Below are 25,356 nucleotides of genomic sequence, written 5' to 3'. Positions count from 1 at the left end.
TTAAGTTAGTACAATAAATTATGGACAGAGCTATCCGAAAGAAAGTGTAAAAGTGCAGTGGAAAGTGGTTGCATATTCCAGTTAGAAGTACGGTGCAAAATGCAAATGTAAACATTGTTACTGTAAATACAGTCGGCAGTGCAGATGAGCATTATCCAGTTACGGTATGGTGGTGCAGAATGCATATGTAAACAGTTGTTACTGTAATAAACAGTCGGTAGTGCAAATAACAAAGTGAAGGCAGATGTGAGGTAGGAGAGTTATCAGTTTATGAGGGAAGTGGATCAGCGGGGGTTTGAGTTCAGTAAAGAGACAGCTCTGGGGAAAAAACTGTTCTTTAGTCTGCTGGTCCTGGTCCGGAGGATCCTGAAACGCCTGCCGGAGGGCAGGAGAGAAAACAGTCTGTGGGCTGGGTGAGAGGAGTCCTTGAGGATGCTGCGAGCTCGATGCAGGCAGCGTTTCCTCTGGATGTGCTCGATGGCAGGCAGTGGAGTCCCTGTGATGCGCTGGGCAGTTTTCACCACCCGCTGCAGTGCCTTGCGCTCCGCAACAGAGCAGCTCCCATACCACACTGCCACACAGTTGGTCAGGATGCTTTCTATTGCGCAGCGGTAGAAGTTCACCAGGATGGCCGAGGAGAGCTGATTCTTCCTCAGTGTCCTCAGGAAGAAGAGGCGCTGGTGAGCCTTCTTGACCAGGCTGGAGGTGTTGGTCGTCCACGACATGTCCGCCGAGATGTGGATCCCCAGGAACTTGAAACTGGAGACACGCTCAACAGCCATTCCATTGATGTGGATGGTGTCGTGTGTGCCTCTTGACTCCTTCCTGAAGTCCACGATGAGCTCCTTCGTTTTGGTGGTGTTGAGGAGCAGGTTATTATCAGCGCACCATGTGGCCAGGTGCTGGATCTCTTCCCTGTAGGCAGTCTCATCGTTGTTGCTGATGAGACCAATCACCGTAGTGTCGTCCGCAAACTTGACGATGGAATTAGTTCCATACACAGGCTTGCAGTCGGAGGTGAAGAGGGAGTAGAGAAACGGACTTAGCACACAGCCCTGTGGTACACCAGTGTTGAGTGTGATGGATGTGGAGCAGGTGGATCCTGAACGAACATTCTGGGGTCTGTCAGTTAGGAAGTCCAAAATCCAGTTACACATTGAAGTGTTGATGCCCAGGTCTCCAAGTTTGGCAATTAACTTGGATGGGATGACAGTGTTGAATGCTGAGCTGAAGTCAACAAACAGCATGCGTGCATACGTGTTCTTATGGTCCAGATAAACGCTCGTGTTTTGGGTCATCAGCTGATAAAAACGTCTGGGGTTTTGGTTGAGGGTTTAGTTTAGCTTGTTTGCTGTACACTTTGTCACATATCAGCTTTTAGACATTGTTCTGTTTTTTGTTATAAGTCCGAAAGGACAAGGAGCCGCTTCACACAATGCAGAGTGCAGAGCGTTTGATTGTTTCCCCCCCGGTGTGGGCGTGGCCTTCAGATTAAGGGGCGTGTCGCTCTGTCTCTATGCTAATACTGTGTTTGACCCTTTCGCCTTCAGAACTACCTCAATTCTACGTGGCATTGATTCAACAAGCTGCTGAAAGCATTCTTTAGAAATGTTGGCCATATTGATAGGAGAGCATCTGCAGTTGATGGAGATTTGTGGGATGCACATCCAGGGCACGAAGCTCCCGTTCCACCACATCCCAAAGATGCTCTATTGGGTTGAGATCTGGAGACTGTGGGGCCATTTTAGTCCAGTGAACTCATTGTCATGTTCAAGAAACCAGTTTGAAATGATTGGAGCTTTGTGACGGTGCATTATCCTGCTGGAAGTAGCCATCAGAGGATGGGGACATGGTGCTCATAAAGGGATGGACATGGGCAGAAACAATGCTCAGGTAGGCCGTGGCATTTAAACCATGCCCAATTGGCACTAAGGGGCCTAAAGTGTGCCAAGAAAACATCCCCCACACCATTACACCACCACCACCAGCCTGCACAGTGGGAACAAGGCATGATGGATCCATGTTCTCATTCTGTTTACGCCAAATTCTGACTCTACCATCTGAATGTCTCAACAGAAATCCAGACTCATCAGACCAGGCAACATTTTTCCAGTCTTCAACTGTCCAATTTTGGTGAGCTGGTGCAAATTGTCGCCTCTTTTTCCTATTTGTAGTGGAGATGAGTGGTACCCGGTGGGGTCTTCTGCTGTTGTAGCCCATCCGCCTCAAGGTTGTGTGTGTTGTGGCTTCACAAATGCTTTGCTGCAGACCTCGGTTGTAACGAGTGGTTATTTCAGTCAAAGTTGCTCTTCTATCAGCTTGAATCAGTCGGCCCATGACCTCTGACCTCTAGCATCAACAAGGCATTTTCTCCCACAGGACTGCCGCATACTGGATGCTTTTCCCTTTTCACACCATTCTTTGTAAACCCTAGTAATGGTTGTGTGTGAAAATCCCAGTAACTGAGCAGATTGTGAAATACTCAGACCGGCCCGTCTGGCACCAACAACCATGCCACGCTCAAAATTGCTTAAATCTCCTTTCTTTCCCATTCCGACATTCAGTGTGGAGTTCAGGAGATTGTCTTGACCAGGACCACACCCCTAAATGCATTGAAGACACTGCCATGTGATTGGTTGATTAGATAATTGCATTAATGAGAAATTGAACAGGTGTTCCTAATAATCCTTTAGGTGAGTGTAGAGCACAGTCATCTACAGTAAATAATGCTCATCTCTTTCCCCCGGCAACAGCTTTATGTGTCGAGATGTGGCGGCGTGTGGCGAACACCTCTGGGCTCGCGGCGAAACGGCCCCGCATGGAGGAGGACACACACACACACCGGCCTTCTGGGAGGAGGTAATGCTGTGTGTGTGTGCAGGTGTGTGTGTGCGTGCAGGTGTGTGTGTGTGCAGGTGTGTGTGTCGCGCAGGTGTGTGTGTCGCGCAGGTGTGTGTGTCGCGCAGGTGTGTGTGTCGCGCAGGTGTGTGTGTCGCGCAGGTGTGTGTGTCGCGCAGGTGTGTGTGTCGCGCAGGTGTGTGTGTCGCGCAGGTGTGTGTGTCGCGCAGGTGTGTGTGTCGCGCAGGTGTGCAGGTGTGTGTGTCGCGCAGGTGTGTGTGTCACGCAGGTATGTGTGTCACGCAGGTGTGTGTGTCGCGCAGGTGTGTGTGTCGCGCAGGTGTGTGTGTCGCGCAGGTGTGTGTGTCGCGCAGGTGTGTGTGTCGCGCAGGTGTGTGTTGTGCAGTTGTGTGTGTGTCGCGCAGTTGTGTGTGTCGCGCAGTTGTGTGTGTCGCGCAGGTGTGTGTGTCGCGCAGTTGTGTGTGTCGCGCAGGTGTGTGTGTCGCGCAGGTGTGTGTGTCGCGCAGGTGTGCAGGTGTGTGTGTCGCGCAGGTGTGTGTGTCACGCAGGTATGTGTGTCACGCAGGTGTGTGTGTCGCGCAGGTGTGTGTGTCGCGCAGGTGTGTGTGTCGCGCAGGTGTGTGTGTCGCGCAGGTGTGTGTGTCGCGCAGGTGTGTGTGTCGCGCAGGTGTGTGTTGTGCAGTTGTGTGTGTGTCGCGCAGTTGTGTGTGTCGCGCAGTTGTGTGTGTCGCGCAGGTGTGTGTGTCGTGCAGGTGTGTGTGTCGCGCAGGTGTGTGTGTCGTGCAGGTGTGTGTGTCGTGCAGGTGTGTGTGTCGCGCAGGTGTGTGTGTCGCGCAGGTGTGTGTGTGTCGCGCAGGTGTGTGTTGTGATATTCCGTCTCTCAGTGATCACACAGAGCCGAAGTACGTGGTGTTTGAGAGCCGTCTGCGAGAGCTGTTCCAGACCTGTCCGCTGTGTGTGTGTGAGTGTGTGGTGCAGCGGCGCCGGCGCGGGGCGTTCGTGGCCTTCCTCCAGCTCTGCAGACGCTGTGGATACACTAAAGCATGGCAGAGCCAGCCGGTCAGAGGGAGCACGCCGATCGGGAACCTGCAGATGTCCGCGGCCGCTTACTTCACCGGCGGATCCTTCGCTCAGATGCACAAGGTGTGTTTGGATCAATGTATGCCGTTGTTTTTAGAGTCCCCATCACTTCCTCTCTGCTGTTCTTCCATCACTTCCTCTCTGCTGTTCTTCCATCACTTCCTCTCTGCTGTTCTTCCATCACTTCCTCTCTGCTGTTCTTCCATCACTTCCTCTCTGCTGTTCTTCCATCACTTCCTCTCTGCTGTTCTTCCATCACTTCCTCTCTGCTGTTCTTCCATCACTTCCTCTCTGCTGTTCTTCCATCACTTCCTCTCTGCTGTTCTTCCATCACTTCCTCTCTGCTGTGCTTCCAGATGTGCAGAGCAATGAACCTGCAGATCCACGGGTTGGACACCTTCAGACGGCACGCGCGTGTGTTTCTGGAGCCGGCCGTGCATCACAAGTGGAAGACGGACCAGCAGGCCATGTTCCAGACACTACGAGCACAGGGCGAACTCACTCTGAGCGGCGACATGTGCGCTCACTCTCCAGGTGACTGACCCTAACCCTGACCCTCACTCCCCAGGTGACTGACCCTAACTCTAACCCTCACTCTCCAGGTGACTGACCCTAACCCTAACCCTCACTCTCCAGGTGACTGACCCTAACCCTAACCCTCACTCTCCAGGTGACTGACCCTAACCCTGACCCTCACTCTCCAGGTGACTGACCCTAACCCTGACCCTCACTCTCCAGGTGACTGACCCTAACTCTAACCCTCACTCCCCAGGTGACTGACCCTAACCCTAACCCTCACTCTCCAGGTGACTGACCCTAACCCTAACCCTCACTCTCCAGGTGACTGACCCTAACCCTAACCCTCACTCTCCAGGTGACTGACCCTAACCCTGACCCTCACTCTCCAGGTGACTGACCCTAACTCTAACCCTCACTCCCCAGGTGACTGACCCTAACCCTAACCCTCACTCTCCAGGTGACTGACCCTAACCCTGACCCTCACTCTCCAGGTGACTGACCCTAACCCTGACCCTCACTCTCCAGGTGACTGACCCTAACCCTGACCCTCACTCCCCAGGTGACTGACCCTGACCTTGACCCTCACTCTCCAGGTGACTGACCCTAACCCTGACCCTCACTCTCCAGGTGACTGACCCTAACCCTCACTCTCCAGGTGACTGACCCTGACCCGACCCCTGACCCTCACTCTCCAGGTGACTGACCCTGACCCTCACTCTCCAGGTGACTGACCCTAACCCTCACTCTCCAGGTGACTGACCCTGACCCGACCCCTGACCCTCACTCTCCAGGTGACTGACCCTAACCCTCACTCTCCAGGTGACTGACCCTGACCCGACCCCTGACCCTCACTCTCCAGGTGACTGACCCTGACCCTTACTCTCCAGGTGACTGACCCTGACCCTTACTCTCCAGGTGACTAACCCTGACCCTAACCCTGACCCTCACTCTCCAGGTGACTGACCCTAACCCTCACTCTCCAGGTGACTGACCCTGACCCGACCCCTGACCCTCACTCTCCAGGTGACTGACCCTGACCCTCACTCTCCAGGTGACTGACCCTAACCCTCACTCTCCAGGTGACTGACCCTGACCCGACCCCTGACCCTCACTCTCCAGGTGACTGACCCTAACCCTCACTCTCCAGGTGACTGACCCTGACCCGACCCCTGACCCTCACTCTCCAGGTGACTGACCCTGACCCTTACTCTCCAGGTGACTGACCCTGACCCTCACTCTCCAGGTGACTAACCCTGACCCTAACCCTCACTCTCCAGGTGACTAACCCTGACCCTAACCCTCACTCTTCTGGTGACTAACCCTGACCCTAACCCTCACTCTTCTGGTGACTAACCCTGACCCTGACCCTCACTCTCCAGGTGACTGACCCTGACCCTACCCCTGACCCTCAAGCCTTGTTTATACTTTGGCCTGTCTCCTCTGCTGACTGCGCGTGCTCCTTCCCAAACGGACGAGGCGTTTATACTTGACGCGCTCGTCGTTGTGCTTTTCTTTGAAACGACAGAGGCCGACTCGGAGTAATTGTTTTATAAACCATCAGGAAAACAGCGTCGAGAAGAAGTGGGCTAATGTACTCAGGTGAAGATATTTATTTAAGTACGCTTCACCAAAAACCACACTAAAAAAGGATTGTGTAAAACTCAGTAAACCTTGATATTATTACTTGGTACATGAGAACTAAATATATGCACACATATACAACTAAATTAACAATATTTTTTATTAAACATGGATCGTTATTTAAAAGGGCTTATTTCTGCTTTTGTATACTCATTTTGTAAATATAAGCACCTCATTTGTATGTGCAAACTGGGTGCCGGTGTGATGAGACGTCATGCTCGGCTAGATTCGCCTAGAACTCGTTCATCTTCGGATGCGGGTCGCGCGCGCTGTTACAAAAAATGCGCTGCACACCGCCAGGCGAAATGGGGTCTTGCGCACCCAACGCGCAGGTGACTGACCCTGACCCTACCCCTGACCCTTACTCTCCAGGTGACTGACCCTGACCCTACCCCTGACCCTTACTCTCCAGGTGACTGACCCTGACCCTACCCCTGACCCTTACTCTCCAGGTGACTGACCCTGACCCTACCCCTGACCCTTACTCTCCAGGTGACTGACCCTGACCCTACCCCTGACCCTCACTCTCCAGGTGACTGACCCTGACCCTAACCCTGACCCTCACTCTCCAGGTGACTGACCCTAACCCTACCCCTAACCCTCACTCTCCAGGTGACTGACCCTAACCCTACCCCTAACCCTCACTCTCCTGGTGACTGACCCTGGCCCTACCCCTAACCCTCACTCTCCAGGTGACTGACCCTGGCCCTAACCCTCACTCTCCTGGTGACTGACCCTGGCCCTACCCCTAACCCTCACTCTCCAGGTGACTGACCCTAACCCTACCCCTAACCCTCCCTCTCCAAGTGACTAACCCTGACCCTTACTCTCCTGGTGACTGACCCTGGCCCTACCCCTAACCCTCACTCTCCTGGTGACTGACCCTGGCCCTACCCCTAACCCTCACTCTCCAGGTGACTGACCCTGGCCCTAACCCTCACTCTCCTGGTGACTGACCCTGGCCCTACCCCTAACCCTCACTCTCCAGGTGACTGACCCTAACCCTACCCCTAACCCTCACTCTCCAAGTGACTAACCCTGACCCTTACTCTCCTGGTGACTGACCCTGGCCCTACCCCTAACCCTCACTCTCCTGGTGACTGACCCTGGCCCTACCCCTAACCCTCACTCTCCAGGTGACTGACCCTGGCCCTACCCCTAACCCTCACTCTCCTGGTGACTGACCCTGGCCCTACCCCTAACCCTCACTCTCCTGGTGACTGACCCTGGCCCTACCCCTAACCCTCACTCTCCTGGTGACTGACCCTGGCCCTACCCCTAACCCTCACTCTCCAGGTGACTGACCCTGGCCCTAACCCTCACTCTCCTGGTGACTGACCCTAACCCTACCCCTAACCCTCACTCTCCTGGTGACTGACCCTGGCCCTACCCCTAACCCTCACTCTCCAGGTGACTGACCCTGGCCCTAACCCTCACTCTCCTGGTGACTGACCCTAACCCTACCCCTAACCCTCACTCTCCAGGTGACTGACCCTAACCCTACCCCTAACCCTCACTCTCCAAGTGACTAACCCTGACCCTTACTCTCCAGGTGACTGACCCTGGCCCTAACCCTCACTCTCCTGGTGACTGACCCTGGCCCTACCCCTAACCCTCACTCTCCAGGTGACTGACCCTAACCCTACCCCTAACCCTCACTCTCCAAGTGACTAACCCTGACCCTTACTCTCCTGGTGACTGACCCTGGCCCTACCCCTAACCCTCACTCTCCAAGTGACTAACCCTGACCCTCACTCTCCAGGTGACTGACCCTAACCCTACCCCTAACCCTCACTCTCCAAGTGACTAACCCTGACCCTTACTCTCCAGGTGACTGACCCTGGCCCTAACCCTCACTCTCCAGGTGACTGACCCTGGCCCTAACCCTCACTCTCCAGGTGACTAACCCTGACCCTAACCCTCACTCTCCAGGTGACTGACCCTGACCCTACCCCTGACCCTTACTCTCCAGGTGACTAACCCTGACCCTAACCCTCACTCTCCAGGTGACTGACCCTAACCCTACCCCTGACCCATACTCTCCAGGTGACTAACCCTGACCCTAACCCTCACTCTCCAGGTGACTGACCCTGGCCCTCACTCTCCAGGTGACTGACCCTGGCCCTCACTCTCCAGGTGACTGACCCTAACCCTACCCCTGACCCTCACTCTCCAGGTGACTAACCCTGACCCTCACTCTCCAGGTGACTGACCCTACCCCTGACCCTAACCCTAATTTTGACCCTAACCCTCACTCTCCAGGTGACTAACCCTGACCCTAACCCTACCCCTGACCCTCACTCTCCAGGTGACTAACCCTGACCCTCACTCTCCAGGTGACTGACCCTACCCCTGACCCTAACCCTAATTTTGACCCTAACCCTCACTCTCCAGGTGACTGACCCTAACCCTACCCCTGACCCATACTCTCCAGGTGACTAACCCTGACCCTAACCCTCACTCTCCAGGTGACTGACCCTGGCCCTCACTCTCCAGGTGACTGACCCTAACCCTCACTCTCCAGGTGACTGACCCTAACCCTACCCCTGACCCTCAATCTCCAGGTGACTAACCCTGACCCTCACTCTCCAGGTGACTGACCCTACCCCTGACCCTAACCCTAATTTTGACCCTAACCCTCACTCTCCAGGTGACTAACCCTGACCCTAACCCTCACTCTCCAGGTGACTGACCCTAACCCTAACCCTGACCCATACTCTCCAGGTGACTAACCCTGACCCTAACCCTCACTCTCCAGGTGACTAACCCTGACCCTAACCCTCACTCTCCAGGTGACTAACCCTGACCCTAACCCTCACTCTCCAGGTGACTGACCCTGGCCCTCACTCTCCAGGTGACTGACCCTGGCCCTCACTCTCCAGGTGACTGACCCTGGCCCTCACTCTCCAAGTGACTGACCCTAATCCTGACCCTCACTCTCCAGGTGACTGACCCTAACCCTCACTCTCCAGGTGACTGACCCTGGCCCTCACTCTCCAGGTGACTGACCCTAACCCTACCCCTGACCCTCACTCTCCAGGTGACTAACCCTGACCCTTACTCTCCAGGTGACTGACCCTAACCCTAATTTTGACCCTAACCCTCACTCTCCAGGTGACTGACCCTGACCCTCACTCTCCAGGTGACTGACCCTGACCCTCACTCTCCAGGTGACTGACCCTAACCCTCACTCTCCAGATGACTGACCCTGACCCTCACTCTCCAGGTGACTGACCCTGACCCTCACTCTCCAGGTGACTGACCCTGACCCTCACTCTCCAGGTGACTGACCCTGACCCTCACTCTCCAGGTGACTGACCCTGACCCTCACTCTCCAGGTGACTGACCCTAACCCTCACTCTCCAGGTGACTGGCCCTACCCCTGACCCTAACCCTAATCCTGACCCTAACCCTCACTCTCCAGGTGACTGACCCTAACCCTCACTCTCCAGGTGACTGACCCTAACCCTGACCCTAACACATAAACAATGACCACACCTGAGTTCGATTGCATTTTTTTGCCACTCACTATCGAGTTTTGACATTTGGCCTTCTCCAATCAGCCAACCCGCTGTGATTCTGATTCCCGCGGTGGCTTCGTCTCGATCGCACGGTTTAGAAGATATTTGCGAAGGTTGTTTAAGCGCTAAATCACAACATTGAACAAACCATAAGGCGAAACCTAGCATGTATCGCTGGACTCGGCAAGGAGCGTGTAATTAACTTTTTCTTTTGTCCAAAACATCTCCGGCTCAACCCATAATGAGTTTCGTAACGATGCACTAATGTGTTCATAAAAAATAAAAACAATTCTAGAAAATTCAAAATGGCCGACATGAGAGTTTGATATCATTCGACTCGGCATGATGAGAATCGTGCGAGACCACTTTTAGGATTTTTGGGCAAACCGTTCAGAAGTTATAAGCAGAATTAGGCATTTTTCGTATCTCAGAGCTGAAACGCAGGATGTAGCCTCAGGTCATGCTTGTGATGATGTGTACCAAGTTGCGGAGATACAGCCTCATGTCTATTTTCGCAAGCGCTACGTAAAATCCGTTTGCGCGTTATTTCAAAAACACGTTGATGAATCTGCTTGGAATCCATAACTTTCTGTTGGCATTGTCTGAAGATGATCTGGGGCAATCAGATAAACCTTCTAGGAGGAGCTCGAAAAAGTGTTTTTTTTTTGGCTGGAAAAAATTGGCACTAGAGAAAATGGCCAGATGTGGATTGTTCCTAGCCCTTACAGTTGAAGAGTTATTAGCACAGATGTGAGTGTAACTTTGGGCATGAACTTACACAGGTTTCTATATTCAGGACGCTCTGCCAAATACAGCAGCTACACCTTAATGCACCTGGAGAGCCGTCGAGTCCTGGACGTCCAGCTGGTCCAGGTAAACCTCTCTTCCTGAACACGGTCACACTTCCTGTCTACATGTGATGTGTAAGGTGAGTTTGATTGGTCAAAGAGCAGCGGAGGCGGAGGCCGAGCACACATGGAGAGGGAAGGACTCCGGAGAGGTCTGGATCTGCTGAAGTCCAGCCAGCTTCAGGTGGAGCACCTGCTGACCGATCGACACACACACCTGACCGAGGATCTGAGCCAGAGGCGTGTCAAACACTACTACAGTGTCTGGCACCTCCAGAGGGGTAAACACTAGCCACAATTCTATTGGACTTTATTATTTTTATTCTTCTGATTCTCCTTTTATTGACTTTTCCAGAGCTGTTGAAGAAACTGGAGAAGCTGTCCCGGAGCAGAGACGGCCAGGGGCTCCGGAAGTGGCTTCTGAGTATAAAGAACCACATGTTCTGGGCAGCCGTGTCCTCACAGGACGGGCCTGAGACAGTGGCTAAGTGGAAGAGTTTAGTCAATCACATGCAGAACATGCACACGCATGACGACCCGCTGTTCCCCACGTGTGCTCATCCACTCAGAGGGTCCCGATACTCCAGGAAATGGTTCAAACCAGGTGTGTTGAAACACAATGGCTGAATACACCTGCAAGCAGCAATTATCAGGGCAAATAATCCAAAATATAGTCACTGGTAAAATTATTTAATGGTTGTTCACTTTCGACCAATAGGTGGCGCTGTGACCGAACTGATGGTCAGAGTGAGGTCACAACGACACGCAAAGTTTAGTGAACTGATGTCAAAGCATCGCAGAGAGACAGCCTCTGTCATTTTGGTATCATGTCTCAACCTCATCGCTCCGTCTATCGTCATGAAATCCATAACTTTTTGTCGGCACGGTCTGAGGATGATGGTGAAAGTCAGACAAACGGTTTAGGAGAGTTTCGAAAAAGTAGGTTTTGAAAGAAAATCAAAATGGCGGATGGGAAGTTCGATCAAATATGGCAAAATTGGTATCTATGTTCTTGGCATGTGCAAGGGAGTCTATAAACACTGCAATATCGCTGCGTCCCGATTCGCATACTATCCGTACTAAATAGTCTTCGAAAAAATAATTAGTATGTCCCAAATCGTAGTGTGTTGAAAAGAGTATTCCAAAGATTCCCGGATGGTTTACTATTTCCGGTCATAATTCAAAGTGCAGATCGATGCGCACTCTAACGGCTGATCTTACCCACAACCCATTGCAAGATGGACGAGGATTCGGTTAGAACTACAAACGCGGATAAAAAGTGTTAAAAACTACAAACATGGCGGTTACGCGAGTCTGACGGTTAAGTAGAGAGGATTAGATAAAGGGGTTTGAGTGAGCAATTATCAGTATTTAACCTGACGAAAAGATATTTATTCAATATTAGACACATTATATTTCTCCTTCAGCAGCATTGAGAACTTTTGTAATGATACGTTCGGCCATTAACTTTGCAAACACATGAGAAGAGTCTCTGCATTAAAGACCCACGAAAGGCAGATCAACGAGCGACTACATTTCTCTCCGATACGGTAGGAAATTAAACTGAATGTGGAGGATTTGAACTGTGGCGATGATTGACAGGGCAGTTTAACAGAGCAACAGAGTCCGTTAAAGATGACGAAGTGTCCCAAAGCTTGCATACTCTTCTGCTACACACTCAAAAGTATGTACTTTTTCTTCACAAAAAGAGTACATACTTTTAGGACGTAGTGTAAGTAGGCGAATTGGGACGCAGCATATGTTCATTTAATCAAAAAGAAATGTCTTAACTTTTGACCACAAGGTGGCGCTGCCCCGAAACTTTTTGAGAACTGTCAGGGCATGGTGCTGAAGACGCATACCAAGTTTCGTAACGATACACTAATTTTACGACAACATTCAAAATGGCCGACATGTGGAAATATCATAACTCGGGATGATGCACCGAATCTAAAGAGACTCGACCGAAAAGTTCAGAAGTTATGAGCAGAAAGAGCCTTTCATATCTCCGGAGCACTAGGTGGCGCTGAAACTGTGCAGGTCGCCTCAGGTCATGGTTGGCATAACATACTCCAGGTTTGGCCTTAAGCGTTGCGGAGATAAAGCCTCATAATCATTTTGGCAGACACTGTCGTTTGCGCTTTATCTGCGAACGGTTTGACCCGTCGACTTGAATTCCAGTAATTTTTGTCAGCACTGCCGTGTTTCTATCCCTTCCGGTTCAAGAGTTATTACCACAACCGTGATCAAACCTTGGCCAGGTGGTGGCGCTAGAGGGCTAGAGTTGTGGTGAGCGTTCAGACTGTCCTCCAGTGACTGATCTGCTTTTTCTAATGCAAGCGTTTCCCATCGTCTGCTGGCTCAGGCTCCAGGGTCCTGTATAAACTGGAGAAGCTGCTCCTGAACCAAAGACTTCTCCGAGATGTGGGTAAGCTGAGCCACCAGCATCAGACTCCAGCGCTCCAGGCGTTCCACAGGCTCCTTCTGCGGTTCGGCCCCAACGATCGCATGTGTCCGTTCACTGGCCGGCTGTGCAGGTGATGCTCGCTACACACACACACACACACACACACACACACGATGAGAGTATTCACTCTGTTTCTCTTTCTAGGCTGTATCTCGCGGCAATGCATTTCAACGAGAGTGCTGAGCGGCCCCTGGCCTGTGAGGAGGGCCTGATGTGTCCTGACCCCGAGAGGAGGCGGCCCACTGTCAACACACAGCCCACCTTTGGTATGTTCAGAAATCTGACATTCATTATAAATTAGTGCTGTCAAAACTAGCCCATGACCCTGTGGCCGGTTCTCCACTGGTCCTTCATGACCCTGTGGCCGGTTCTCCACTGGTCCTTCATGACCCTGTGGCCGGTTCTCCACTGGTCCTCCATGACCCTGTGGCCGGTTCTCCACTGGTCCTTCATGACCCTTTGGCCGGTTCTCCACTGGTCCTTCATGACCCTGTGGCCGGTTCTCCACTGGTCCTTCATGACCCTGTGGCCGGTTCTCCACTGGTCCTTCATGACCCTGTGGCCGGTTCTCCACTGGTCCTTCATGACCCTGTGGCCGGTTCTCCACTGGTCCTTCATGACCCTGTGGCCGGTTCTCCACTGGTCCTTCATGACCCTGTGGCCGGTTCTCCACTGGTCCTCCATGACCCTGTGGCCGGTTCTCCACTGGTCCTCCATGACCCTGTGGCCGGTTCTCCACTGGTCCTTCATGACCCTGTGGCCGGTTCTCCACTGGTCCTTCATGACCCTGTGGCCGGTTCTCCACTGGTCCTTCATGACCCTGTGGCCGGTTCTCCACTGGTCCTTCATGACCCTGTGGCCGGTTCTCCACTGGTCCTTCATGACCCTGTGGCCGGTTCTCCACTGGTCCTTCATGACCCTGTGGCCGGTTCTCCACTGGTCCTTCATGACCCTGTGGCCGGTTCTCCACTGGTCCTTCATGACCCTGTGGCCGGTTCTCCACTGGTCCTTCATGACCCTGTGGCCGGTTCTCCACTGGTCCTTCATGACCCTGTGGCCGGTTCTCCACTGGTCCTTCATGACCCTGTGGCCGGTTCTCCACTGGTTCTTCATGACCCTGTGGCCGGTTCTCCACTGGTCCTCCATGACCCTGTGACCGGTTCTCCACTGGTCCTCCATGACCCTGTGGCCGGTTCTCCACTGGTCCTCCATGACCCTGTGGTCGGTTCTCCACTGGTTCTTCATGACCCTGTGGCCGGTTCTCCACTGGTCCTCCATGACCCTGTGGCCGGTTCTCCACTGGTCCTCCATGACCCTGTGGCCGGTTCTCCACTGGTCCTTCATGACCCTGTGGCCGGTTCTCCACTGGTCCTTCATGACCCTGTGGCCGGTTCTCCACTGGTTCTTCATGACCCTGTGGCCGGTTCTCCACTGGTCCTCCATGACCCTGTGACCGGTTCTCCACTGGTCCTCCATGACCCTGTGGCCGGTTCTCCACTGGTCCTCCATGACCCTGTGGTCGGTTCTCCACTGGTTCTTCATGACCCTGTGGCCGGTTCTCCACTGGTCCTCCATGACCCTGTGGCCGGTTCTCCACTGGTCCTTCATGACCCTGTGGCCGGTTCTCCACTGGTCCTTCATGACCCTGTGGCCGGTTCTCCACTGGTCCTTCATGACCCTGTGGCCGGTTCTCCACTGGTCCTCCATGACCCTGTGGCCGGTTCTCCACTGGTCCTTCATGACCCTGTGGCCGGTTCTCCACTGGTCCTTCATGACCCTGTGGCCGGTTCTCCACTGGTCCTTCATGACCCTGTGGCCGGTTCTCCACTGGTCCTTCATGACCCTGTGGCCGGTTCTCCACTGGTCCTTCATGACCCTGTGGCCGGTTCTCCACTGGTCCTCCATGACCCTGTGGCCGGTTCTCCACTGGTCCTTCATGACCCTGTGGCCGGTTCTCCACTGGTCCTTCATGACCCTGTGGCCGGTTCTCCACTGGTCCTTCATGACCCTGTGGCCGGTTCTCCACTGGTCCTTCATGACCCTGTGGCCGGTTCTCCACTGGTCCTTCATGACCCTGTGGCCGGTTCTCCACTGGTCCTTCATGACCCTGTGGCCGGTTCTCCACTGGTCCTTCATGACCCTGTGGCCGGTTCTCCACTGGTCCTTCATGACCCTGTGGCCGGTTCTCCACTGGTCCTTCATGACCCTGTGGCCGGTTCTCCACTGGTCCTTCATGACCCTGTGGCCGGTTCTCCACTGGTTCTTCATGACCCTGTGGCCGGTTCTCCACTGGTCCTCCATGACCCTGTGACCGGTTCTCCACTGGTCCTCCATGACCCTGTGGCCGGTTCTCCACTGGTCCTCCATGACCCTGTGGTCGGTTCTCCACTGGTTCTTCATGACCCTGTGGCCGGTTCTCCACTGGTCCTCCATGACCCTGTGGCCGGTTCTCCACTGGTCCTCCATGACCCTGTGGCCGGTTCTCCACTGGTCCTTCATGACCCTGTGGCCGGTTCTCCACTGGTCCTTCATGACCCTGTGGCCGGTTCTCCACTGGTTCTTCATGACCCTGTGGCCGGTTCTCCACTGGTCCTCCATGACCCTGTGACCGGTTCTCCACTGGTCCTCCATGACCCTGTGGCCGGTTCTCCACTGGTCCTCCATGACCCTGTGGTCGGTTCTCCACTGGTTCTTCATGACCCTGTGGCCGGTTCTCCACTGGTCCTCCATGACCCTGTGGCCGGTTCTCCACTGGTCCTTCATGACCCTGTGGCCGGTTCTCCACTGGTCCTTCATGACCCTGTGGCCGGTTCTCCACTGGTCCTTCATGACCCTGTGGCCGGTTCTCCACTGGTCCTCCATGACCCTGTGGCCGGTTCTCCACTGGTCCTTCATGACCCTGTGGCCGGTTCTCCACTGGTCCTTCATGACCCTGTGGCCGGTTCTCCACTGGTCCTTCATGACCCTGTGGCCGGTTCTCCACTGGTTCTTCATGACCCTGTGGCCGGTTCTCCACTGGTCCTCCATGACCCTGTGACCGGTTCTCCACTGGTCCTCCATGACCCTGTGGCCGGTTCTCCACTGGTCCTCCATGACCCTGTGGTCGGTTCTCCACTGGTTCTTCATGACCCTGTGGCCGGTTCTCCACTGGTCCTCCATGACCCTGTGGCCGGTTCTCCACTGGTCCTCCATGACCCTGTGGCCGGTTCTCCACTGGTCCTTCATGACCCTGTGGCCGGTTCTCCACTGGTCCTTCATGACCCTGTGGCCGGTTCTCCACTGGTTCTTCATGACCCTGTGGCCGGTTCTCCACTGGTCCTCCATGACCCTGTGACCGGTTCTCCACTGGTCCTCCATGACCCTGTGGCCGGTTCTCCACTGGTCCTCCATGACCCTGTGGTCGGTTCTCCACTGGTTCTTCATGACCCTGTGGCCGGTTCTCCACTGGTCCTCCATGACCCTGTGGCCGGTTCTCCACTGGTCCTTCATGACCCTGTGGCCGGTTCTCCACTGGTCCTTCATGACCCTGTGGCCGGTTCTCCACTGGTCCTTCATGACCCTGTGGCCGGTTCTCCACTGGTCCTCCATGACCCTGTGGCCGGTTCTCCACTGGTCCTTCATGACCCTGTGGCCGGTTCTCCACTGGTCCTTCATGACCCTGTGGCCGGTTCTCCACTGGTCCTTCATGACCCTGTGGCCGGTTCTCCACTGGTCCTTCATGACCCTGTGGCCGGTTCTCCACTGGTCCTCCATGACCCTGTGGCCGGTTCTCCACTGGTCCTTCATGACCCTTTGGCCGGTTCTCCACTGGTCCTTCATGACCCTGTGGCCGGTTCTCCACTGGTCCTTCATGACCCTGTGGCCGGTTCTCCACTGGTCCTTCATGACCCTGTGGCCGGTTCTCCACTGGTCCTCCATGACCCTGTGGCCGGTTCTCCACTGGTCCTCCATGACCCTGTGGTCGGTTCTCCACTGGTTCTTCATGACCCTGTGGCCGGTTCTCCACTGGTCCTCCATGACCCTGTGGCCGGTTCTCCACTGGTCCTCCATGACCCTGTGGCCGGTTCTCCACTGGTCCTTCATGACCCTGTGGCCGGTTCTCCACTGGTCCTTCATGACCCTGTGGCCGGTTCTCCACTGGTTCTTCATGACCCTGTGGCCGGTTCTCCACTGGTCCTCCATGACCCTGTGACCGGTTCTCCACTGGTCCTCCATGACCCTGTGGCCGGTTCTCCACTGGTCCTCCATGACCCTGTGGTCGGTTCTCCACTGGTTCTTCATGACCCTGTGGCCGGTTCTCCACTGGTCCTCCATGACCCTGTGGCCGGTTCTCCACTGGTCCTCCATGACCCTGTGGCCGGTTCTCCACTGGTCCTTCATGACCCTTTGGCCGGTTCTCCACTGGTCCTTCATGACCCTGTGGCCGGTTCTCCACTGGTCCTTCATGACCCTGTGGCCGGTTCTCCACTGGTCCTTCATGACCATGTGGCCGGTTCTCCACTGGTCCTTCATGACCCTGTGGCCGGTTCTCCACTGGTCCTTCATGACCCTGTGGCCGGTTCTCCACTGGTCCTTCATGACCCTGTGGCCGGTTCTCCACTGGTTCTTCATGACCCTGTGGCCGGTTCTCCACTGGTCCTCCATGACCCTGTGGCCGGTTCTCCACTGGTTCTTCATGACCCTGTGGCCGGTTCTCCACTGGTTCTTCATGACCCTGTGGCCGGTTCTCCACTGGTCCTTCATGACCCTGTGACCGGTTCTCCACTGGTCCTCCATGACCCTGTGGCCGGTTCTCCACTGGTCCTCCATGACCCTGTGGCCGGTTCTCCACTGGTCCTTCATGACCCTGTGGCCGGTTCTCCACTGGTCCTCCATGACCCTGTGGCCGGTTCTCCACTGGTCCTCCATGACCCTGTGGCCGGTTCTCCTCTGGTCCTTCATGACCCTGTGGCCGGTTCTCCACTGGTCCTTCATGACCCTGTGGCTGGTTCTCCACTGGTCCTCCATGACCCTGTGGCCGGTTCTCCACTGGTCCTTCATGACCCTGTGGCCGGTTCTCCACTGGTCCTTCATGACCCTGTGGCCGGTTCTCCACTGGTCCTTCATGACCCTGTGACCGGTTCTCCACTGGTCCTTCATGACCCTGTGGCCGGTTCTCCACTGGTTCTTCATGACCCTGTGGCCGGTTCTCCACTGGTCCTCCATGACCCTGTGACCGGTTCTCCACTGGTCCTCCATGACCCTGTGGCCGGTTCTCCACTGGTCCTCCATGACCCTTTGGCCGGTTCTCCACTGGTCCTTCATGACCCTGTGGCCGGTTCTCCACTGGTCCTTCATGACCCTGTGGCCGGTTCTCCACTGGTCCTTCATGACCCTGTGGCCGGTTCTCCACTGGTCCTTCATGACCCTGTGGCCGGTTCTCCACTGGTCCTTCATGACCCTGTGGCCGGTTCTCCACTGGTTCTTCATGACCCTGTGGCCGGTTCTCCACTGGTCCTCCATGACCCTGTGGCCGGTTCTCCACTGGTTCTTCATGACCCTGTGGCCGGTTCTCCACTGGTTCTTCATGACCCTGTGGCCGGTTCTCCACTGGTCCTTCATGACCCTGTGACCGGTTCTCCACTGGTCCTCCATGACCCTGTGGCCGGTTCTCCACTGGTCCTTCATGACCCTGTGGCCGGTTCTCCACTGGTCCTCCATGACCCTGTGGCCGGTTCTCCACTGGTCCTCCATGACCCTGTGGCCGGTTCTCCACTGGTCCTTCATGACCCTGTGGCCGGTTCTCCACTGGTCCTTCATGACCCTGTGGCTGGTTCTCCACTGGTCCTCCATGACCCTGTGGCCGGTTCTCCACTGGTCCTTCATGACCCTGTGGCCGGTTCTCCACTGGTCCTTCATGACCCTGTGGCCGGTTCTCCACTGGTCCTTCATGACCCTGTGGCCGGTTCTCCACTGGTCCTCCATGACCCTGTGGCCGGTTCTCCACTGGTCCTCCATGACCCTGTGGCCGGTTCTCCACTGGTCCTTCATGACCCTGTGGCCGGTTCTCCACTGGTCCTTCATGACCCTGTGGCTGGTTCTCCACTGGTCCTCCATGACCCTGTGGCCGGTTCTCCACTGGTCCTTCATGACCCTGTGGCCGGTTCTCCACTGGTCCTTCATGACCCTGTGGCCGGTTCTCCACTGGTCCTTCATGACCCTGTGGCCGGTTCTCCACTGGTCCTTCATGACCCTGTGGCCGGTTCTCCACTGGTCCTCCATGACCCTGTGGCCGGTTCTCCACTGGTCCTTCATGACCCTGTGGCCGGTTCTCCACTGGTCCTTCATGACCCTGTGGCCGGTTCTCCACTGGTCCTTCATGACCCTGTGGCCGGTTCTCCACTGGTCCTTCATGACCCTGTGGCCGGTTCTCCACTGGTCCTCCATGACCCTGTGGCCGGTTCTCCACTGGTCCTTCATGACCCTGTGGCCGGTTCTCCACTGGTCCTTCATGACCCTGTGGCCGGTTCTCCACTGGTCCTCCATGACCCTGTGGCCGGTTCTCCACTGGTCCTTCATGACCCTGTGGCCGGTTCTCCACTGGTCCTCCATGACCCTGTGACCGGTTCTCCACTGGTCCTCCATGACCCTGTGACCGGTTCTCCACTGGTCCTCCATGACCCTGTGGCCGGTTCTCCACTGGTCCTTCATGACCCTGTGGCCGGTTCTCCACTGGTCCTTCATGACCCTGTGACCGGTTCTCCACTGGTCCTCCATGACCCTGTGACCGGTTCTCCACTGGTCCTCCATGACCCTGTGGCCGGTTCTCCACTGGTCCTTCATGACCCTGTGGCCGGTTCTCCACTGGTCCTTCATGACCCTGTGACCGGTTCTCCACTGGTCCTCCATGACCCTGTGACCGGTTCTCCACTGGTCCTCCATGACCCTGTGGCCGGTTCTCCACTGGTCCTCCATGACCCTGTGGCCGGTTCTCCACTGGTCCTTCATGACCCTGTGGCCGGTTCTCCACTGGTCCTTCATGACCCTGTGGCTGGTTCTCCACTGGTCCTCCATGACCCTGTGGCCGGTTCTCCACTGGTCCTTCATGACCCTGTGGCCGGTTCTCCACTGGTCCTTCATGACCCTGTGACCGGTTCTCCACTGGTCCTTCATGACCCTGTGGCCGGTTCTCCACTGGTCCTTCATGACCCTGTGACCGGTTCTCCACTGGTCCTCCATGACCCTGTGACCGGTTCTCCACTGGTCCTCCATGACCCTGTGGCCGGTTCTCCACTGGTCCTTCATGACCCTGTGGCCGGTTCTCCACTGGTCCTCCATGACCCTGTGGCCGGTTCTCCACTGGTCCTTCATGACCCTGTGGCCAGTTCTCCACTGGTCCTTCATGACCCTGTGGCCGGTTCTCCACTGGTCCTCCATGACCCTGTGGCCGGTTCTCCACTGGTCCTTCATGACCCTGTGGCCGGTTCTCCACTGGTCCTTCATGACCCTGTGGCCGGTTCTCCACTGGTCCTTCATGACCCTGTGACCGGTTCTCCACTGGTCCTCCATGACCCTGTGACCGGTTCTCCACTGGTCCTCCATGACCCTGTGGCCGGTTCTCCACTGGTCCTTCATGACCCTGTGGCCGGTTCTCCACTGGTCCTTCATGACCCTGTGACCGGTTCTCCACTGGTCCTCCATGACCCTGTGACCGGTTCTCCACTGGTCCTCCATGACCCTGTGGCCGGTTCTCCACTGGTCCTTCATGACCCTGTGGCCGGTTCTCCACTGGTCCTTCATGACCCTGTGACCGGTTCTCCACTGGTCCTCCATGACCCTGTGACCGGTTCTCCACTGGTCCTCCACTGGTCCTCCACTTCTGATAGAGACTGGCCACTGTAGACTGGGAACACCCACAAGAGCTGCAGTTTTGGAGATGCTCTGACCCAGTCCTCTAGCCGTCACAATCTGGCCCTTGTCAAACTCGCTCATATCCTTACTCTTGCCCATTTCTCCTGCTTCTAACACATCAACTCTGAGGACTAAATGTTCACTTGCTGCCTAATATATCCCACCCACTAACAGAGATCATCAGTGTCATAATGTTATGCCTGATCGGTGTAGTTTGAAAAATAACAGTAGTAGAAGTGTTGTATAAACTCAGTGATGGTGTGTGTTTGTCAGGATATGTGTGTGAGCTGATGAGGCTCCTGGGCGACCCTGCCGTCTTTGCGGAGGAACTTCCTGTTGCCCAGACCTCAGTTGGAGAGGTCAGAGGTCAGAGCCAGACATGTGACTAGTTCCAGCAGCTCCAGGAGACTCCGCCCACCCGCAGGACATCACGTGATGAATGACACCACACACACACACACACACACACACACACACACACACACACACACACACACACACACACACACGCACGCTTCTCACACACACAGTCTGCAGGAAACCCCAGCACCGGCTGACAGACCTGAGATCCTGGAGCGCTGGAGTCACACACACACACACACACACACACACACACACACACACACACACACACACACACACACACACCTCTCACACGTGTGTATAAGAGTGCAACATATTACATGGCATTGCTCACATCAGTAATATTTCCAGTTATGTTTTTGCTAAATAAACATATTTTTTCAGAGTGTATTGGTTTGATATGTTGAAATGACACTGATTAAAGCTGAAGTCTGATGTCATCATTACGTGTGTGTGTGTGTGTGTGTGTGTGTTATTGATGTTCTGTCACACTGATCCATCGTCTCCTTTTCACACATACGACATGTCAGCTGTGCAACACTTCCAGCGTTTATAAAAGCCAAACACGTGTTATTAAAACCGTTTATAAAGATGTTAGAGGGTTAAGATCAGCTCGTGTGTGTAAGTGTGTGTCCACACCGTGAATATCCCGATCTCTGGAGGACAGGATCCTCTGCTCCGCCCATCACACACACACACACACACACACACACACACACAGGATTCCTCTGCTCCGCCCATCACACACACACACACACACACACACACAGGATTCCTCTCCTCCGCCCATCACACACACACACACACACACACACACAGGATTCCTCTGCTCCACCCAACACACACACACACACACAGGATTCCTCTCCTCCGCCCATCACACACACACACACACACACACACACAGGATTCCTCTCCTCCGCCCATCACACACACACGTGAGTTTGGTCTTGGTTTCATCAGAGGCTTTCATACACATCTCTCGTTCTTCACATTTCTCTCTTTCAACATGTTTGAATAACATCAGTTGACAGATTTGCCTTGTGATGCCTGGAGTCCTCAATCTCTCAGTGTTGGGAAGTTGTGTTTCGTCCCATCGAGAGCTGCTCTAGACCATCAGACAGAAGGCTTCATCATTTAAAAGCTTATGTGTGTATGAAATATGACACAGTCACGTCATTTATAGGGATTTCTGTCATCATTTACTCGCCTTGGTCCAAACCTCTTTAACTTTCCATCTTCTGTGGCACAAAAGGGAATAATTGAGTCCGTTCAATGACAGTCAGAGGTTCTGATTCGTCCCTTTAACAGTTCATGCAAATGAGACAGACACAATTAAACAAAAACTACAGCATTTATTCATCTGGGTTAGTGTGACACATGTTGACCCAGGAAAAGCCCCGTTCTTCCACAAAACTGAGATCCAGCAAAACTAAATGTTTGAGTTGAACATCATTGCATTTGTTCTGTTAAAGTTTGAGTAAATCTGCCCTGTGAACTCAACACTCATCCATTATCCTAATATTATTTAAAAATGACCAAAAATCCTGTGATCCATAGATATTGACATGTAGCCAGGAACGCTTTTCAGATAAAGCAAAAGATATTGTGAAATGACGAATAAATGCGGTTACACTACAAAAGATAATAAATACATCTAAATTCAATATGAGTAAATATGATTAAAAGGGTTACATCATACAGTACAATTAAAATATAATCACACTAAATATTATCAAATAAACATGATTTGCTAAAGATTGTCTTGTTCTTGTACAGTAGAACCCAGACATGTTCACAAGTCCCTGCGGTCCAAGTCAAGTCTCAAGTCTTTAGGGTCCAAGTCAAGTCAAGTCTCAAAGTCAAGTCTCAAGTCTTTAGGGTCCAAGTCAAGTCTCAAGTCTTTAGGGTCCAAGTCAAGTCTCAAGTCTTTAGGGTCCAAGTCAAGTCTCAAGTCTTCAGGGTCCAAGTCAAGTCATTAGGGTCCAAGTCAATTCAAGTCTTTAGGGTCCAAGTCAATTCAAGTCTTTAGGGTCCAAGTCAATTCAAGTCTTTAGGGTCCAAGTCAATTCAAGTCTTTAGGGTCCAAGTCAAGTCTCAAGTCTTTAGGGTCCAAGTCAAGTCATTAGGGTCCAAGTCAATTCAAGTCTTTAGGGTCCAAGTCAAGTCAAGTCTCAAGTCTTTAGGGTCCAAGTCAAGTCTCAAGTCATTAGGGTCCAAGTCAAGTCTCAAGTCTTTAGGGTCCAAGTCAAGTCTCAAGTCTTTAGGGTCCAAGTCAATTCAAGTCTTCAGGGTCCAAGTCAAGTCATTAGGGTCCAAGTCAATTCAAGTCTTTAGGGTCCAAGTCAAGTCTCAAGTCTTTAGGGTCCAAGTCAAGTCATTAGGGTCCAAGTCAATTCAAGTCTTTAGGGTCCAAGTCAAGTCTCAAATCTTTGAGGTCCAGGTCAATTCAAGTCTCAAGTCTTTAGGGTCCAAGTCAAGTCTCAAGTCTTTAGGGTCCAAGACAAGTTTCAAGTCTCTGAGGTCCAAGTCAAGTCTCAAGTCTTTAGGGTCCGAGTCAAGTCAAGTCTTTAGGGTCCAAGTCAAGTCTCAAGTCTTGAGGGTCCAAGTCAGGTCAAGTCTCAAGTCTTTAGGGTCCAAGTCAAGTCATTAGGGTCCAAGTCAATTCAAGTCTTTAGGGTCCAAGTCAAGTCAAGTCTCAAGTCTTTAGGGTCCAAGTCAAGTCTCAAGTCATTAGGGTCCAAGTCAAGTCTCAAGTCTTTAGGGTCCAAGTCAAGTCTCAAGTCTTTAGGGTCCAAGTCAAGTCTCAAGTCTTCAGGGTCCAAGTCAAGTCATTAGGGTCCAAGTCAATTCAAGTCTTTAGGGTCCAAGTCAAGTCTCAAGTCTTCAGGGTCCAAGTCAAGTCATTAGGGTCCAAGTCAATTCAAGTCTTTAGGGTCCAAGTCAAGTCTCAAGTCTTTAGGGTCCAAGTCAAGTCATTAGGGTCCAAGTCAATTCAAGTCTTTAGGGTCCAAGTCAAGTCTCAAATCTTTGAGGTCCAGGTCAATTCAAGTCTCAAGTCTTTAGGGTCCAAGTCAAGTCTCAAGTCTTTAGGGTCCAAGACAAGTTTCAAGTCTCTGAGGTCCAAGTCAAGTCTTTAGGGTCCGAGTCAAGTCAAGTCTTTAGGGTCCAAGTCAGGTCAAGTCTCAAGTCTTTAGGGTCCAAGTCAAGTCTCAAGTCTTTAGGGTCCAAGTCAAGTCTCAAGTCTTTAGGGTCCAAGTCAAGTCTCAGTCTTCAAGTCCAAGTCAAGTCTCGAGTCAAGTCTCAGGTCAGTTGTTCGCGAGTCAAGTCGCAAGTAAAAACTTAAGTGTGACTCTAGTCCAAGTCGCAGCCTCGAGTTTCCATCTCTGGTAGACCCTCATTTATACTCTGAATGACAGCATTCGATCATCCATGAATTCTGCAGAGAAAGGGGAATAAAATCTTTCACTGAGAGTAATTTATACATTACATACACCATCTACATTTTGAACTCAATCAAACTTCACTACTGACTTGGCAAACATGAAATGTGTTTTGTGAGTCTGAAATATAAAGCATTGCTTACAGGTCTTGTATCTGATGTTGTAGGCAACAGGTCCTCTGATGGTGAAGCTGAGGTAGAACGACACCGGTCCTTGTGCGCACACACTGGCCCGATTGTGAGCGGTGACTGGAATCTGAAGCACATTTCTAACAGCAAACACTTTATGATTCTCGACCTTCCCATCGATGCGCTGAAGACATTCGACTTCTACACTTCCGTCTCCTTCAGTGAGGAGCTCCAGATCCGTTTTGTGTAGCTTTGGGTGAACTGGTCTCTGCAAGTCATTCTGGTGTGGTTTTAGGGCATGAACCAGACTCTGCAAGCCTTCCCCTTTCCCATAGAAGAACAAAGGCACCAGGGAGCGCCCGCAAAGGTATTTCTGATACGTCCTCTCGTATGACTGACTCATATATTGGACACAGTTTCCAAGGTTTGGAGGTTTTGGCTTTCTTTGATTTGCTTTATCAGGCCAAAAGAGCAAAAGGATCAAGAGGTAAAACTCTGGGCTTCTGCCGTGAACTTCTGTGGACCAAAGTTTCTGTAACATGTCCTGAAGCTCTTGTGTTGTGTCCGACGGTTCACCAGACTGACTCAAGATGATGT

At 53.3% G+C, this 25,356-nt stretch overlaps 1 protein-coding gene across 2 annotated transcripts in view; it reads left to right on the top strand.

Annotated features, from left to right (window-relative positions):
- The window catches only part of LOC307141475 (uncharacterized protein), a 24,773-nt gene extending 3,145 nt beyond the window's left edge, over positions 1–21,628 (top strand). Inside the window, exons 3-11 of one of the 2 annotated variants that reach the window (XM_079841709.1) lie at positions 2,754–2,859; positions 3,744–4,002; positions 4,296–4,473; positions 10,417–10,493; positions 10,569–10,749; positions 10,824–11,072; positions 12,834–13,005; positions 13,080–13,201; positions 21,099–21,628. In XM_079841709.1, coding sequence (XP_079697835.1) covers positions 2,754–2,859; positions 3,744–4,002; positions 4,296–4,473; positions 10,417–10,493; positions 10,569–10,749; positions 10,824–11,072; positions 12,834–13,005; positions 13,080–13,201; positions 21,099–21,214 — 1,460 coding nt within the window. In that variant the 3' untranslated portion in view covers positions 21,215–21,628. The remainder of the gene's footprint in view (positions 1–2,753; positions 2,860–3,743; positions 4,003–4,295; positions 4,474–10,416; positions 10,494–10,568; positions 10,750–10,823; positions 11,073–12,833; positions 13,006–13,079; positions 13,202–21,098) is intronic. The other variant, XM_079841710.1, reaches the window with a different exon arrangement.
- Positions 21,629–25,356: the final 3,728 nt, after the last annotated feature.

This window comes from Gobio gobio (genome assembly GCF_949357685.1).
Source record: "Gobio gobio genome assembly, chromosome: 2".
In the NCBI taxonomy this organism is placed as follows: Eukaryota; Metazoa; Chordata; class Actinopteri; order Cypriniformes; family Gobionidae; genus Gobio; species Gobio gobio.
This window is presented reverse-complemented; position numbering and strand designations above follow the sequence as displayed.